Source organism: Orcinus orca, chromosome 6 (assembly GCF_937001465.1).
Source record: "Orcinus orca chromosome 6, mOrcOrc1.1, whole genome shotgun sequence".
In the NCBI taxonomy this organism is placed as follows: domain Eukaryota; kingdom Metazoa; phylum Chordata; class Mammalia; order Artiodactyla; family Delphinidae; genus Orcinus; species Orcinus orca.
Window position 1 is genome coordinate 69,216,714 of NC_064564.1, and position 16,544 is coordinate 69,233,257.

The following is a 16,544-nucleotide window of genomic DNA, read 5'->3' on the forward strand; positions in this document are numbered from 1 at the left end:
TATAGTTCAAACTGGTCAGGTTCCCTCGACCTATGTATTCCATATTAACAAAATCCTTTAGTTTATTTTAGTATGGTAAATAAAGCTTTTTTAGACTTCACTGTTCTGCATTTGGAAATCAAAGCATGGTTCTGATTCTCACTCTCTAAGCACTCGTTTTACCAAGAGGCCAGTTCTTTATAGAGAATCACGTTATTGAGAAAACCAGCTTCTTTTGTCTAGTGGAGTCAGTTCTAGTAGTCGATTTCTCTACCAACTCACTCACTATTGCCCTGATTTCCACTCAATTGTGTATGCTTCTCACTTTCCTAGATCAAAAGATGATGCTTAAATACAAAGAACTTAAAAACAGGGCCTGGAAACACAGCAGCCGTAAAAGACCAGCCTATCATCGCAGTGTAAACATTGGGGAGAAAGTTAAAATTGAAGTTGAGGAATTGTGTATTTCAAAGTGCTCTGGCTCATTAAACAGTCATTTTTTATTTTAAAGCCATTATATCAGAGTTATTTGCATTGCTACTGCATAAACTCTGAGATCTATTATATTCAAAAATGTTTTATTACGTTATTCTATTTCCTCCCGCAAAAGATGAATACACCTTCAATTTTAAACTGGAAAAGTTTTTGGAAAACGATTCTTTAATAGACAGAGATTCATTTCACCAAAAATATCAGGACTTGAACCACATTTAAAGTGCCCCTGATATTACATATTGATCCTCCAGAAAATACATCTTTGGCTTCTGATGGTAGTCTCTATCTTATTCTTATCACTCCGGGTGTCCAGAAAAGAGAAACATGATATTAAGAATCTAGCAAAGCAAAATCGTTCCATAACTGAATACTTTAAAGGATACTATACAACCTTTCCAACAGCTGCTATCTGGTAAGCTATTAGAGAGGACCAGAGACCCAGTGCTGGGCAGGTAGCCTCTCTCTACCTCAAATCCAGGCTGTGTAACCAGGAACCTACCGCTCGCTTTGGCTTCCGAGTAAGAGAGGCCGTCCTCAAAGGTGAAGATCTGGGACATGCTCTGGCCCAGGTAGGAGGTAGGCGGGTAGTAAGAATGCATCCTGTACTGGGAACTCACTGCGTGGAGGCTCTCCGAGTTTTTCATCTGCTTAAGAAAAAAGAAGGAATATGTTGAAACCAAAGTTGCCTATTATAAGAATTACCTGATTCTTTAAATTAAGGGAATAGCTTCTTAAAGTTGGAAGTATCCTCACCCATGAACATGCCCCTCCAGGGCACAGACCCTGGAAATACTAGAACTGTGCAGCCTGAGGTGCCTTTTCGATGCTGGAGGCCCCTCTAAAGTACCCCTCTAATTCCATCTGGTCACAGGATGCTTGACTAGTAAGTACAAAAGAGAACAGGGCAGTAAAGACCAAAGAGCGCTGCTTAGGAGCCAACACAATCCCCTGAAACACTGACCAGCACATTTGACCAGGAGCAAGTTATTTAACTTCCTCACGTTTCCTCCTGGGTAAAACGAGCACCTCACACCTTGGTTACCTTACAGTGTTCACATCGAGAGAATATTTTTTTAAAAAACACGCAAGGCTTGTGTGAGGGTCGTTGTCGTCAGCATGAGGCCGTGCTGGATACTGTCACTCAGAGCCCATTCCCACCCCCTCCTATGCTTTTCCCTGTAGCAAGGAACAGAAGTCTGGGATCTGCTTCTTCCAGATGCTCCTGGCTTCTGGAGGTGATTTGGATTCCGCTAATAGGACATAAAATGAGATCTGGTAGGCAGAAGGGAGGCACATGCTGCTTCTTCAGCAGTAGCGGCAGCTGACACTTGGTAGTCATGCCTTTTCCTGGCAATCAGACTGTGCCTTTGGGACCATCAGGCAGCTTTTAGGTAAGGAGCAGTTCCCGTAGCTTCCTGACCTCTCATTCAAGGCTAAGGAGATGGAAACTCCAGGCTTGAAAGGGGTCCCCACTCTTGCTTTCCTGGCTCTTCCTGGACACTTCCACGAACATTAGAATTGTTCTGAGTCCTGCACGGACCCTGGTACAACAGTGAGCACTAAACACATGATCAGATAGATCTCCACAGCAAGAACAGCTCAACTAACAGCTAGACTTCAAGTACATATACTGCCTTTTAAAAACTAAATTCAGGTGGCATTAACTTTATTTAAAAAGTCAACATAAGGGAATGTTCAAGGATAAACCAACTCTGTTTAAGAATTAAGGCATAATTTCAAAATCACGTTTTTCAATCAAATCTTTAGAATACTACTTGATAAAGAAAATAGTAGCAACTTGACAGATCCTGGCAGGATAAAAGTAGGTACTGGGCTTCCTCGAGATTTACTATGAACATCTAAATTCTGGACAATTTCCCAAGTGATATAGGCCTAAGTAATATGGCTTTGCTCGGTGGAAAGGCCTAACTCCCTGATTTCTCTGTGCTAATCTGAGAAGCTCAAGGGATTCCTTTTTGACCCTCCCAACTGCTCCCCAGCACAGATGTCTGTTCTAATGGGTGGATTATTGCTTCTTGCAGAAGCAAAGAAGACTCCATTCCACTTATTTCCTTACAAGTTAAGTTTATCTGGCAAGTTCCCTTTATCCTTTCTAGTTTGTTTTTCTGACGCATATAAAATGTTATCTCTTCTAACTCAATCACCCCGCTTTCATTTTCTACCATTATATAAATCTTTACTAAATAAGAGGGCAGGCAAGCTGTACTTGGAAATAGCCAAAGGGGAAAAACCGTCTGCCTTTAATGAGTGAGCCCAAGTCAGAAGCCATTAAGGAGCCGTGAAATCATTTAAAGTGAGGATCAATGGTCAGTTTATTGCACAGACCCAGTTATCAATTAGCCCAGTGCTTCCCAGGGCTCTCTTAATGTGTATTCAAATAGCCAGGGGATCCTGTTAAAAAGTAGACTCTGATTCAGCAAGTCTGGGGTGGAGACCTCACAGTGTGACATGCTCTCAATCAGCATCTCAATCAGGAGATGCTGATTCTGCTCAAGGGACTGGAATAAATGATCCTTTCTCCCATACTTGGAGCCTTTAAGGGCCGTGACCAAAGGAGGAACTTCTAAAAAAAACTCTTTTGAACAACTGTTTTACAACCATCAACTTTCCACCGGAACTGAGGGAAGGTGGAAATGATGTAAAAAACATTTAAATTTTTTTCATTCTTTTTCTTTCTATATATGAGATTCCCCTGAGCTAAAGGATTTCCTTCAGGGGTCTGCTGCCATCTAACATGGCTGCAGCAGGACTAACAAACTCAGACACACTTTGCATTAAAGAGCCACTTCTGCCTCTATAGACCTCTGTCAAGTCAATCACACAGTCTAAGTAATGAACGCTGAACTAGAGGCTAAGTGTCGACTTTTAAGTACAAAGCGCCGTGATGTAACCCAAGGAGCCTCCCCACTCTAGGTGGTGAGTTGGGCCCTTCTCCTTTCAGTTTGACAGTATCTTCCAGTAAGTTCTTTAGGAAAAATGCTTTTCCGTTTTGCCCACGTACGAGAAAACTGACAGGACTGACCCTGCAAGCCTCTGCAAAATACTGGATTTTTTTCTTTTACTATGAATTTTATGTAAAACCTCTTTTTAAAAGTTTCCACTGTGAGTTTAGAGTAGGAATTGGCAAACATGTTTTGGTAAATGGCCAAAGAATAATTATCTTAGGCTTTACAAGCCGCAGGGTCTCTAGACAAATCAGAAAATGAATGGACATAGCTATGTTCCAATAAAACTTTATTTATAAAAATGCACCCTGGTCCTCAACCTTCACTCTCACTAGAATACAGGGAGGTGGGGACCCAGCACTGATGCCTGGGCTCCACCCCTAGAGCATCAGACTTCACTGCTCAGGGATGTGGCCTGGGCCCTGGGTTTTTTCAAAGCTCCCCAGGTAATTCCAGTGTCACACCAAGATTAAGAACCAGTGTTCTAGGATTACCTACATATTTCCCATACCCGGAGAAGTATGAAATCCCCAGTATCAGCTAAAAAATGCAAAAGGTTAAGTCTGAGAAACAGACTAGTCACTGCTGCCAATCCCAATATGTATAATACTTAAAAAGAGATTCAGCTAACCTGTAGAGTTCTTTTTTGTCTTTCAACTAAAGCTTACCGGAAAATAAACACAATTTCAAATCCATGTATATGTTTGTTTTTCCTTAATTCCTTTTCTGTTTTCAGAAAGCATCAAATAACAAGGATTATTTGGAAACAGATACTGAGTTAACTGAACTCAGACTTTCGATTTCTCTAATGAATCCCTAGATGACTGAGCTATAGCAAAAGAAGACCTCCAGCAAAAGAAGAAAAAGAAATAAAAGGTCAGACTCCACCTGAGATTATTAAACTGTGAATTTACTGAGGCCCCCAATCGCTTCACCGGCTCCCAACTAGAGAATAATCTACAAATAACCATCCGCACAACGACTTGGAAATAAGAAAGAAGGTCGGTTTGATGCATTTCAAAGTGCACATGTAAACCTCTGAAACATGAAGTTAAAACTGAATCGTGGGCTTCCCTGGTGGCGCAGTGGTTAAGAGTCCGCCTGCTGACGCAGGGGACGCGGGTTTGTGCCCTGGTCCGGGAAGATCCCACATGCCGCGGAACAGCTGGGCCCGTGAGCCATGGCCGCTGGGCCTGCGCGTCCGGAGCCTGTGCTCCGCGATGGGAAAGGCCGCAGCAGTGAGAGGCCCGCGTACCGCAAAAAAAAAAAAAAAAAAAAAAAAACTCAATTGTGATTCACCCAGAAAGTCAAGAAAGAGGTGTGGAAAAATGCGATTTAAAACTCTAGATCACTTCTTACTCCCTTCTAACTTAAAAGAAAAATCACAGCCTGCGACATTGGGCTGAGACAAAAACGGGTAAATAAGGAAACCTTTGAAATGTCCTGTTGTATGATATTTTAAACCAGTAGTACTCAGCTTGGGGTAATTTGTCCCCTGGGGACACTTAGCAAAGTCTGGAGACACTTTTAGTTGTCACAACTAGGTGTGTATGGGCGGTGCTACTGGCATCTGGTGAGCAGAGACCAGGGACGCTGCTACGCATCCTCCCATTCGCAGGGCGGCCCCACACACTGTCCAGCCCAACATTCTGATGGCGCCAAGCTTGAGCAAACCTGCTTTAAACCAACCAAATACTAACCACCCCCTTGTGCTCAGCTCCTCACCTCCAGCTAAAACAGCAAAGCTCTACTGAAGGATAAAAGGTGCTCCCAAATGGAAGGGACTGTTCAGTTCTGCTGAAAGGATATCACTTCTCTTTCCTTTATGCAATGCTGCCTTGCTTCTTCTCAAGATTTTATTTTTTATTCCTTTAAATTAAACAAACCAAGTAAAACCTAAAAGCCCAGGATTCCAGTGCATTACGGCTACTATTATTATTAGCATGTGGTAGCTGGCAAGCAAGAGGCATGTTTTATACCTTATTACCCACCCCAAGTCTCTGAAGCAGAGTAAGACCTACGCGGGAGCCGGGCTGGCGGAGAACATGCGCGGTGTCAGTATTAACCCTGGAGGAAAACCTAAGAGCTTTGGGTTTTATTTTATTAAACTGTTGAGAACATACAGCGCAATGAATCTGAACCACAGGTTTCCCTCTTATATACCACAGTCACCCTTTTTTATAATAACGATAAAATCCCAACAGAATGTAAAAATGTTAGACCCCACTTCCTTTAAAGAAAAATTCCTAAACACTACTCACTGGTGGTCTATTAACAGTTCAGATAGGAAGAGTCTGGTCTCACACTGAATCAAACACTCCATCCGGGGAACAGCTAAAAGAGATTCCTGAAAACCAAGTCCTGGTCTCGTTTATATCAAGCAGAGCTCAGCTGCACAGAATTAGAGTCGGCGAAGAAAGGGGATGGTCTTCCTAAGAAGACTGACTGTATAGGCTAAAATTCCTAATTGCAAACTCTGATGTTTAAACAAACAGCGTGAAGATCCCGCTGGCACTGACATGTGACTTACGGGCTTTTAACTGCAAAAGCCACATGTGGGATAAAACTTTGGTTTTAAGAGCAGAAACCTTTTTTTTTTTTTTTTGCGGTACGCGGGCCTCTCACTGTTGTGGCCTCTGCCGTTGCAGAGCACAGGCTCCAGACGCGCAGGCTCAGCGGCCATGGCTCACGGGCCCAGCCACTCTGCAGCATGCGTGATCCTCCCGGACCGGGGCACAAACCCGCGTCCCCCGCATCGGCAGGCAGACTCCCAACCACTGCGCCACCAGGGAAGCCCAGAAACCTTTTTATAAAACAAAGCAGGGCTCTTCGCATGCTGTGGAATTCTAGATCTTCTGGTGAGCTTAAGAGTGGAGGTTAGGGCTGACTTTTTTAAACTCCTTATTAAAGAATTTCTTTAGTTTTAAAAGAAGCTTCTTTTCAAACTATTTGAATGGGATGCCTGTTCCCACGCTCACCTGATCGCACACTGAGAATGCTCCTAGCCCAGGGACCTTAGACCTGGGCAAGGTGCTTTCCCTAAAAGGCAAGTGCCCATCCCCCCTCCTTAAATAGGCACCTCATTCCTCCTCTGGGATGCCACACATGGCAGCTGGAAGGAGTTATTTTTAATGACTGCTGTTACACACACATTTCGGGGATTACTGAAACATCAACAGACCCAATGCTGAGTCACGTGCCACAAGCAGGTTCCCGACAGCTACAATCCATCCCTCCCTTCTTCCTTCCCTCTCCCTCTGTTCCCCTGGAGGTTATGTTTTTCTCCCCTAACTTCGTTAGGAGTTAACTTCCTCCGCTGGGCCCACCTTACTTTCTCTTAGGTGCTATATTATGGAATGTCTTCCACTCCCCTCCCTAGAGCCAGGAAAAGGAAACAGAGGGAGACTGGCTTGTGAGGACTCAGGCCCTTGGAAGGGATTCCTGAAGAGCCAGGGGGACTCCTTCAATGGGGGAAAGAACTGTGTTTGAGGGTCAGCACTTAGATGCTGGAGAGCATAGGAGCTGTTTGTCCAGAAATGCAAGAGGTGCTCTTCCTCCTGAGAGGAAGTGGGAGGGGGAAAAAGGAGACAGAAAGACGATGTGCATGCAGTATGGCAGAGAGGACAAACAATTTAAGAAATGATACATCGAAGATGTTTAAAATTACAAGCCCCATGTTTCCCAGAGCTTCAGAGCCTGTGACACAAGTGAAAGCAAAACAAAACTTGTGTGGGTGAGCTTTTCCAAAAGGATAGAAGAAAAGCAGCTCAATTCCAGGCTGGACTAATACCAGAGTAGATTTTTAAAACATAAAATACACCGTAAGATGAACCATGGGAAAAAACATAGACCCTGGAGAAGGCATAATATAGGAATTCACATCACTTTATAAACTTTAAAATATGGAAACGGCATATGATACCAGGATTGCACTTGCATTTATTAGTGGTCCATTTCGCTTGTCCTTAGTAAAAAAACAATTAAGATGCAAATAGGGACTTCCCTGGTGGTCCAGTGGTTAAGAATCTGCCTTCCAGGGCAGAGGACGCAGGTTCCATCCCTGGTCGGGGAACTAAGATCCTACATGCCACTGGGCAACCAAGCCCGCGCACCACAACTACTGAGCCCACGCACCTCAACTAGAGAGACTGCGTGCCACAAACTACAGAGCCCATGCACTCTGGAGCCCGTGCGCCACAACTAAGACCCAACACAGCCAAAAATAAATAAATAAAATGTTTAAAGAAAAGATGCAAATAGCCCCACATTTTAAAAAACCCAAACTAACTTCCTAAAACTTCTGTCACTTGGTTGTTCTCTCGCCATCGGCATCACTGGCACAGACAGAACAGCTTACTCCTCTAGCCAGTGTTTTACAATATGCAGCACTGTGACCCTTTAGTGGGCCCCAAAGTAATTCAGCGGCTGCAATCAGCAAATATATATACCTTTAAGAACAGTATGGAAATGAATGAAATGAAACTGAATAGAGTTCAACAGAAATATGAGAATTCACTGTATACAATATGGTAAGAGCTGTTTTATGAAATTTTATTTTGTGTTTATGTGTAGGTATAAAATATACTGGATCACAATATAAAATATTTCTCATTGTGGGTCTTGGTCTAAGATGTCTGAAAGACACTGGTGTAAGGATCAGGTGAAGAGAAGTAAGGACCTTCAAAACTAGGTACGCAGGGGGCTTCCCTGGTGGCGCACTGGTTGAGAGTCCGCCTGCTGATGCAGGGGACGTGGGTTCGTGCCCCGGTCCGGGAAGATCCCACATGCTGCGGAGTGGCTGGGCCCGTGAGCCATGGCCACTGAGCCTGCGTGTCTGGAGCCTGTGCTCCGCGACGGGAGAGGCCACAGCAGTGAGGCCTGCGTACCGCAAAAAAAAAAAAAAAAAAGGTACACAGTAAGAAAAAGCCAAACTCTGAAAATGGTTCCTTTTCCCGGAACCTGGGAGGGTTTTATGCGTTTTCGGGGTTCACAAAAGAGAGGGGAGCAGTTCATGTGGAAACAGCCTCTGGGACTAGCCCATTGTCTCATTCACAAATCTGAAACACAAACCCAACTGTGTGACTGACTTCCCACCTGAAGTCACACAGAGCCAGGCAGAAATGCAAGCATGATTCACGTAAAAGCCAACAGGAAACAGCTTTGGTGAAAGAGCTGGTCTGTATTGTTAAAATTGGGTTAATAACTATCAAGACATAGTACTCTCCACTCTAGCGTGCAAGTCTCTAAGAGCATGACAGTACACCTCTGCAGAAAGGTGGAGGGAGCTTTGGGAATGGTGACATTCTTAACGTCACTTTCCAGAGAAAATGTACCTTGCACATCTCACATCTAAGGGGGCTCGGGGGGCAGGAGGTGGACAGGAAACTGTAGATACTTGAGTCCTCATAATGTAATCATCATGAACATAGGAAAAACCTGTCCAAGACATCAAAACCTTGGTTCAGCTCACAAGGGCTTAGGCAGAGAAGGCAGGAGGCCCAGGCACGTCAGCCTCAGAAGCTTCTCTCTCCTAAACCAGGCCACCTTTCCCATTTTAAATTAAGGCACCTGCCTACTATAAAGACCTAGGCATTGCTTTTGGATTTTAACAACTCTTCACGTTTTCACTGTTCCAAGATCAAACTGGGAGTCTGAAAAGGAGAAGAAAAGATGCCTGCAACCACACATTCAGGAACTTTGATTTTAGAACCAGAAGTATCAGAGGCATCCACTTTTGTTCCCGTCTTGACGGACAAATTTAATTAACCTTTGCTACGCTGTTCCAACCTACTGTTTTAGACAAAACTAGTGACCCACAAACAATATGTTACCATCAGAATCTCGATGGCGGAGACACCAAGAGATATAGCTCTATCAGCAGTATCAGGAAATAAGCCACTTGGGTCAGCCGCTCGAAGAAATATGGGTTATATTCATGTCACACATGAGCTGTCAGAAACATTAGGATACTTTCAGCATAAATCAGCAGTGTGAAGGGTATCTTATGAGTCCTGAACATGACAGACTGCTTGGAGGGCAAGGTGAGCCTGTCTGGGGCCACCTGCTAAGTGTGAGCACATGTGCACATGTACTTTACCCAAACTGGCATCAAAAACTGGAATGCAGCCTGGTGACCGTGGATGGGCACATCACACTCAATTCACGGTGTGTTAGTAGCATGGCAAGGTGCTTCCCACTCCAAAACCATGATGGAGAGCCCACCTCAAAGTAACCAAATGACACAAGAATGACCAAAAATCTGTTGCCTTAAAGCACACAGAAGTGCATGGGTGTGTGACTTAAACGTGGTTAATGCTATCAGGACTAGGGCTCTCCTCCTATCTAATATGTCAAGCCTCTGAAAACATTTTGTAAGATGTCATATCTTACAATAACGTAAGATGTAAGAAAACATTATATAACACCTCTCAGGGCTTCATACCAGGAAAACCAAGAAATGTGCGCTGCCCCACGAGGAGGGCAGAGAGACGGGGACAAACGTGCCCCCTCTGTAGTCAGCCAGGTAAACCCGGGTTCCAGCTCCAGCCCCCCACTTGCCAGCCTGTGATATGGCAGGTTACTTCACCTCCCTGAGCCTCAGTTTCCTCACCCGCAGAAGTGGATACCAATCCCCGACACGACCGTGTTTCAGGGCTGAGTGGAGCAGCTGGTATGAAAGGCCCAGCGCCAGGCTGTCCAGTAACTGTCCTGACGCACCTCTCCCTCCCCTACGGGTTTCCCACTGTGTGGCCTCAATGCAGGGCGGTGGTCACACCCAAGGACCCCTCTTTTGGGTTTGTTACCACATGACTCTGAGCCCTTTTACAGGTATGTCAGGGACCTAGTAATAGAGAGGGAGACAGAAAGATCTGTCCGTTATATACTTCAAAAATTATTTTAAGTATATAAATGTTTGATATTTGAAAGAAAAATTCATTGTCTGAATTGTTTCTACTTTTCACATTTAATAAAGTTTAAAAACCAACTCAAGAAACTACACTGACACCATCAAACAGAGACAGACAGAGACAGAGACAGAGAAAATGCTCCTCCCCCTTTTTGGTTGCATACCACTACCAAATACATAGAATTTTTATGTCTGCCCTCCTCTCAGTATTGGCTAAGAATTGCCAAAAAGAGTGTTTGTGAAAAGGAATGAAAAATGAAATGAGGAAATAATCCCCTTTTCCCTGTTCCTCAATCTTCTTACGAACTCCCCCCACCAGGAGGTTGTGCATCTCAAGGAGATGCCCTCGGGATCAGGGGTCTCCCAAGAAGGGGGCGCTGACAGCAACCTGTCCTGGGTACAGGCTGTAAGGGAGTAGAGAGAGCACTTTTTAAAATAATAAAACTCACTAAGGCAACCTGCTTCTAATTATCACCAAGCAGTGGCAATTCTAAACGACAGTAATGATAAAATACTTGTCCTCACCCCGCCTCGCCTCGTCCCCGGGGAACAGCACTGCACAGGTCTCACCTTCCACAAGCACCACAGCTCCCTGGAAACCTCCAGACTCTGACCACAGGAGCGATCAGAGAATTACATGTGTCCTTTCTCTCATCCACCCACTGTGAGCTGGCCCTGGAGGGGACAGTCTAGCGCAGGGCTAGGCACAGAGCTGGCACTCGAGGTATGAATGATAAATACACGAAGGAGTTTCTTATGCACACTCTGTAATATGGAAATTTTTCATAACCCTATTCTTTTTGTTTTTCTACTACCATATTCCTAATATATCTCCAAATATAGGGCAAATCCGCCTCTATTATGCATTCCCTTGATTTTGGTCTTTATCCAACTAATGAGGGCCACTTACCAGGCCACACAAATACGGACTCCCAAGAAATCTGAGACTCACTCGTGCACACATATAAGCATTCTGAAAAGCAACAAATTTTATATCATATTCACATCGACTTAGGAAAAAAAGTAAACTAAAAAGGCAAATGGAAATAGATCAGATTTTGGCCAGCAGCCTAACTAAATCAAATCTGAAAGCTTTTAAAAACTGTGACCTAATTATCTAATTTTCAAGCAGATTACAGAATCCCCAAATGACTGTATCATTTACTAACCTGATGCTACTGTGTCAGAGATCGGATTGTGTAACGACCTCACAGGAGACTGATAATGTCTTTCCTTCTGCCTTCAGCTGAATCATGGAGTAGTCCCTGGAGTAGACCAGCCCTTTCCAGGGTTTCCCAACTCAGTCCAGATTAAACTGAACTCATGCAAGAATAGAAATGACCCCGCAGGACGGCCCAGGAATCACTGGAGTCTCCCAAAGGGTCCTAAGACCCGAGGTTACCCTCCATCTGGATTTCCTGGGATGCTACTGGACTGCTTCAGTTGGGCTGAGAATCCCTTAGGAGGGCCAGGGCCCGACCCCTCCCCAAGATCCTCTCTGAGTCAGAGCTGCCTCCGCCAGTGCCCAGGTTTCCAGAGGCCAGTTCCATTTTCTTCTGTAATCCACACATTTTTAACCAAAATCCTCTGCAAAAATGACTCTCGTGTGCACTGCTGCAGTGAAGGAGCATTCCTCAGCCCCACCTCTTACCATCTGTGTTCAGCTTCTAAAATACCCACCACTTCCCTTAGTTTTGGTTCCAGACCAAGAGTCACCAAGAATATTGTTATCGCTGGCACCAGTTCTTGCAAACAACAGCCCTCTTGCAGGATCAAAGCATGCAAATCGTTCAACTTTCATAATCTGTGCAAGAAAACCACCATTCCTTCCAGGAAAGGTGTAATAAAAACCACATGATGCCTGTGGTGCCCATGGCTTGTACTCATCTAGAACGTGACAAAATAGCAATTCCTCTGTGACAGTGCGTGTCAACAAGGAGGTCGTTTAGAAACAGAAAGAGGACTGCATTCCTGTGCTGCACAGCTCCGGGGGCTTCCCAGGATGCCCAGGCCCACTGGTGCCCTGGCCAACAAAGCTTGTCTCCTGCAGGTGTAGGAATATGATGTAAAGGCCCAAGAGAACTGGGTTTATTATTTCTTCTTAAACGAGAAGAACCTAATGAGGAATTATGTTTCAGAAGAGAAAACTGCAGATGTGGCTAAGACTTGACAGGCCGTTTAAGGGAAAGTTTATAGTAGAGGCAACGCAATCCCAAACTTTGGGAAGCCTGACACCTTCACTTCACTGTCTTTAAACTTCCCGTGGTCTGTAATGACTTTTACATTTAAATGGAAGATTCTCCAAGACTGGTCTTCTGAGCTGGGAAGTCCAATCCCTGTATCCTCACTGTCCCAGAAAGCAGGATCTACTTGGGGTGCATGTGAGGGAGCTCCACAAAATGCTGAACTAGCATAAAGGCGTTAACAGGGCTGAGATTAAAAGATAGGAAAAGATCACAACACCCTGTCTGCAAAGAGTGAGGTTGAGAGAGCTGCTCAAGACAGCACACTGAAGACCCCAGAGAATTCTGCTGTTGTCATGGTGACACAATGCCAGTGCCTTGGTTTGCAGACTCTCTCTGGTCTTCGGACTAGTACAACTTTTTTTTTTTTTTTTTTTTGCGGTACGCGGGCCTCTCACTGTTGTGGCCTCTCCTGTTGCGGAGCACAGGCTCCGGACGCGCAGGCTCAGCGGCCATGGCTCACGGGCCCAGCCGCTCCGCGGCATGTGGGATCTTCCCGGACCGGGGCACAAACCCGTGTCCCCTGCATCTGCATCGGCAGGCGGACTCTCAACCACTGCGCCACCAGGGAAGCCCACTAGTACAACTTTTTAAAAAGGAGGCAGGGAAGACAGGAACAGAGTCGCCAACTTTTTATATTGCCAAGTAAGGGCATTTATGAAAAAAAAATCCTCGTTTCATTAAAAAAGTGTTGGAAAGGGATGGGCCCGATAAAAACAATTTTTTGAATTGAATAATTTAGCTGTAAGAAAAAAACCCTTGTCCTTTTTTTCCTCATTTCTCTGTAAACCAGCATAGGTAACAGCCTGCATTCAGGACAGTGAAGTGCAAAACACATTCCCAGTAAAATAAGGAACAAGATGACACCAGCTGTCCACCACTGGTATCTAAACTGAATAATTCACTAAGAACATAAATTAGAACTTGGAGGTATTTAGGGGGAAGAAAAATGTCAGTATCAATATTTTTCTATGAAATGACTATCTAATCTAGAAACCCTAAAATAAGCATCTATAAAATTATTAGAATTAACAGAGTTCACAAAAGTAGACGGATACAAAATAAATACACCACATTATAGCAACATCAACAGAAATGTATGTCTCTGTAATTCTCTTTTAAAAAACAAATTGGGGGCTTCCCTGGTGGCACAGTGGTTGAGAGTCCGCCTGCAGATGCAGGGGACATGGGTTCGTGCCCCGGTCCGGGAGGATCCCACATGCCGCAGAGCTGCTGGGCCTGTGAGCCATGGCCGCTGAGCCTGCGTGTCCGGAGCCTGTGCTCTGCAACGGGAGAGGCCACAACAGTGAGAGGCCCACGTACCGCAAAAAAAAAAAACCCAAAAAACCCAAAAAAAAAACAAATTGGAGGGAGGGTTAGCCTTAATAGCCCAAGGTAAATACCACATCTAATTTAATTTCCTTTTCTTGAGGAAAGAGATTCCTTTACATGCTTTAAACTGAATGCAGCCTTACAAATTCCTCTTCTACATGCTTGAAAACTTTTTCTTTCCAGAGGAAAAAGCCTGTCAGTGTCTGCTCACCAACAAATAGTGGCCAATAACCAGTTTGCTCTAAGAAGGGAAGCCAGGGCTAGTTTATTCAGCCGACAAAGAGGGTGATGGGATTGGAGGGGCAGCCTAGTGGATCACCTGAGTGTTTGTAGAGAGAGCACCTCACCCAGAGAAGAAAGGCCCCAGGTCCTCAGGGAGTCACTTGCTCTTTCTCAGCCAGCGTCACCCAGTAGTCTGAGGTGACCAGAGGCACATTACCCCGGGGGCCTGGTGGTGCAGCTTACGGGCCTGAGGTGAGCACAAGATTTATCTGAAGTCCCCTACTTTGTCATCAAAATTGATGTGGATTTTGCATTCTACTACCTTCTCTCTGACATACCGTTTTTTAAAATTTAGAAATATTAAAAATTAATGGACGAACTAATTAATAGTTGGCTATTATAATTGTGTCCCTGGGAGTGGGAGCCCGGTTTAAGCCTTGGCTTCCTATCCCCCCACCCCACCTCTGGACCCTCCTGGGAGACTCTAGGGCACAGACGTGGAGGCGCTGCAGCTGTGCACACGCGCCAGAAGTCACTTCTTAGCTCTTCAAGCTAACAGGCTTGACCGAACCACGCTCATAAAAAGAGGAGGCAGTGTGAAAACCAGGGCTCCCTCAGGCTGCTCGTACAGGATGGAGAACAACAACAGTGGGCAGGCAGCACAGTCAACAGGGGCGGCGTTTCCAAGTGCCCTGACGGGCCGCATCCCAGTAATGCCCACAAGGGGCGCCGTTCTCTGGGCTCCAAGGCCTAGGTCAGATTCTGACTTCCTGCCTGCCTGTGTCTCAGTTTCAAAGCCAGGGCACTTAGATGATCCCCAACCTCCTTCTCATGTACCAGGTGATAACAGCCTTCCCCCAAGACCTACTTTTTGCATTTCTGTCCATTTGGTTCAGTGGTAGATCCCTAGCACATGGTGGGACCTGGATGCATGTTTATCTAATAATCGAATGTATTCCAGTGAGGTGCATAATCATAAACAGGCCACCGTATCTTGAGACACTTCAGACTGAGCCCCAAAGAATGACCAGAAGGAAGGAATCACCTCTGCTGCCATGTGACCACACCCCAACTGTGGCTGGAACGTCTGTCTCCACCTTTGGTGGCACAAGCTTCAGAAAAGCCAATCAAGGGGGTGCCCACCAGGGGGATCCCAGATACAGCTCGGAGTCCTCCCATATTTATTTCTGCTCACTTGATATGTACCTCTCCCTTGTCAACCTGGTACAACATGTTTATTTAAGAGGTAATGTTGCCTTGAAGGAGTACACCAGGCAATAAACAGCTTTTGCAGGCAATCAAATGCAGAAGTGAAATTGAGCTGCTGGTCAGTGGAACCAGCCATTCATCGTGAGTTTGTTCCAGTGTCACAAACGTTATTCCTGTTTCACAACATGACAGGAATCTGTGATTGGGCCACAAATCTCCAGAGGCTGGAGACAGACCCAAAGCAATTAAAGCAGCTCTCAGCATGCACGCAGGGCATCAACACTTGGGAAAGAGCCTTGGGATTCTGGGATGCTGGCCCAGTTGACTGCTCTAGCTTTTTCTTTTTCTTTAACTAGGTTTTGTACTTAGTAGGTGCTCAATAATCATCTGTGGCTTGCATGACTTTATAGGGAGACTTATAGGAAATCTCAACTCTACAATAAAAAGCCAATGATTTCTTTTTGTAAATAATTCAGTACCCTCCCTACTAATCTCTAAGAAGTCTGGCTTTAAAAAATTATAACAATCTCCACTAGAGTCGATTTTTTTGTTTGTTTGTTTGTTTGTTTGCGGTACGCGGGCTTCTCACTGTTGTGGCCTCTCCCCTTGCAGAGCACAGGCTCCGGACGCACAGGCTCAGTGGCCATGGCTCACAGGCCCAGCCGCTCCACGGCATGTGGGATCTTCCCAGACCGCAGCACGAACCCGTGTCCCCTGCATCGGCAGGCGGACTCTCAACCACTGCGCCACCAGGGAAGCCCCAAGAGTCGATTTTTTCTAGGAATCACAAAGGAGCTCTTTGTTCTGAAAACTTTTCACGCTGCTCCCCCCAAACACACTGTTACCCAGAGCACCAAGGGAAGGAGGATAACATGAAAGTTATCGCTCTGGTGAAGAGTTAGAAGGGAAGTTGGGTCCTATCAACAGAGTCAAAACAGTAGATGGAGGAGATATTGCCTAAGATTCAGGCCCTTCAGGTAGAGCTGGGGTCAGACCAGGCTGGGGGGAAGGTCCAGTGAGACAGACCAGCTCAGTGCCCTCCAGGCACAGCTATGGGGCACCTTCCAAAAGCAGACAGGAAAGCATGGCTACAACCAAGAGGGGATCCCTCCCCTGCCCTCCCCAGGAGGCTTCCACCAGAAGGAGGCAAGGCACTGTCCGAAGAGCAGAGCCAGGGCGCCCTCCTGAAAC

General features: G+C 45.4%; 1 protein-coding gene across 6 annotated transcripts in view; it reads right to left on the reverse strand.

Moving 5' to 3' along the window:
* DMRT1 (doublesex and mab-3 related transcription factor 1) overlaps positions 1–16,544 on the reverse strand; it is a 117,754-nt gene that overhangs the window by 41,670 nt on the left and 59,540 nt on the right. For 4 of the 6 annotated variants that reach the window (XM_049710886.1, XM_049710885.1, XM_049710884.1 and 1 more), the window contains one exon: positions 974–1,121. In XM_049710886.1, the coding sequence (XP_049566843.1) occupies positions 974–1,121 (148 nt within the window). The remainder of the gene's footprint in view (positions 1–973; positions 1,122–16,544) is intronic. The other 2 variants (XM_004276430.3, XM_049710883.1) reach the window with 1 other exon arrangement.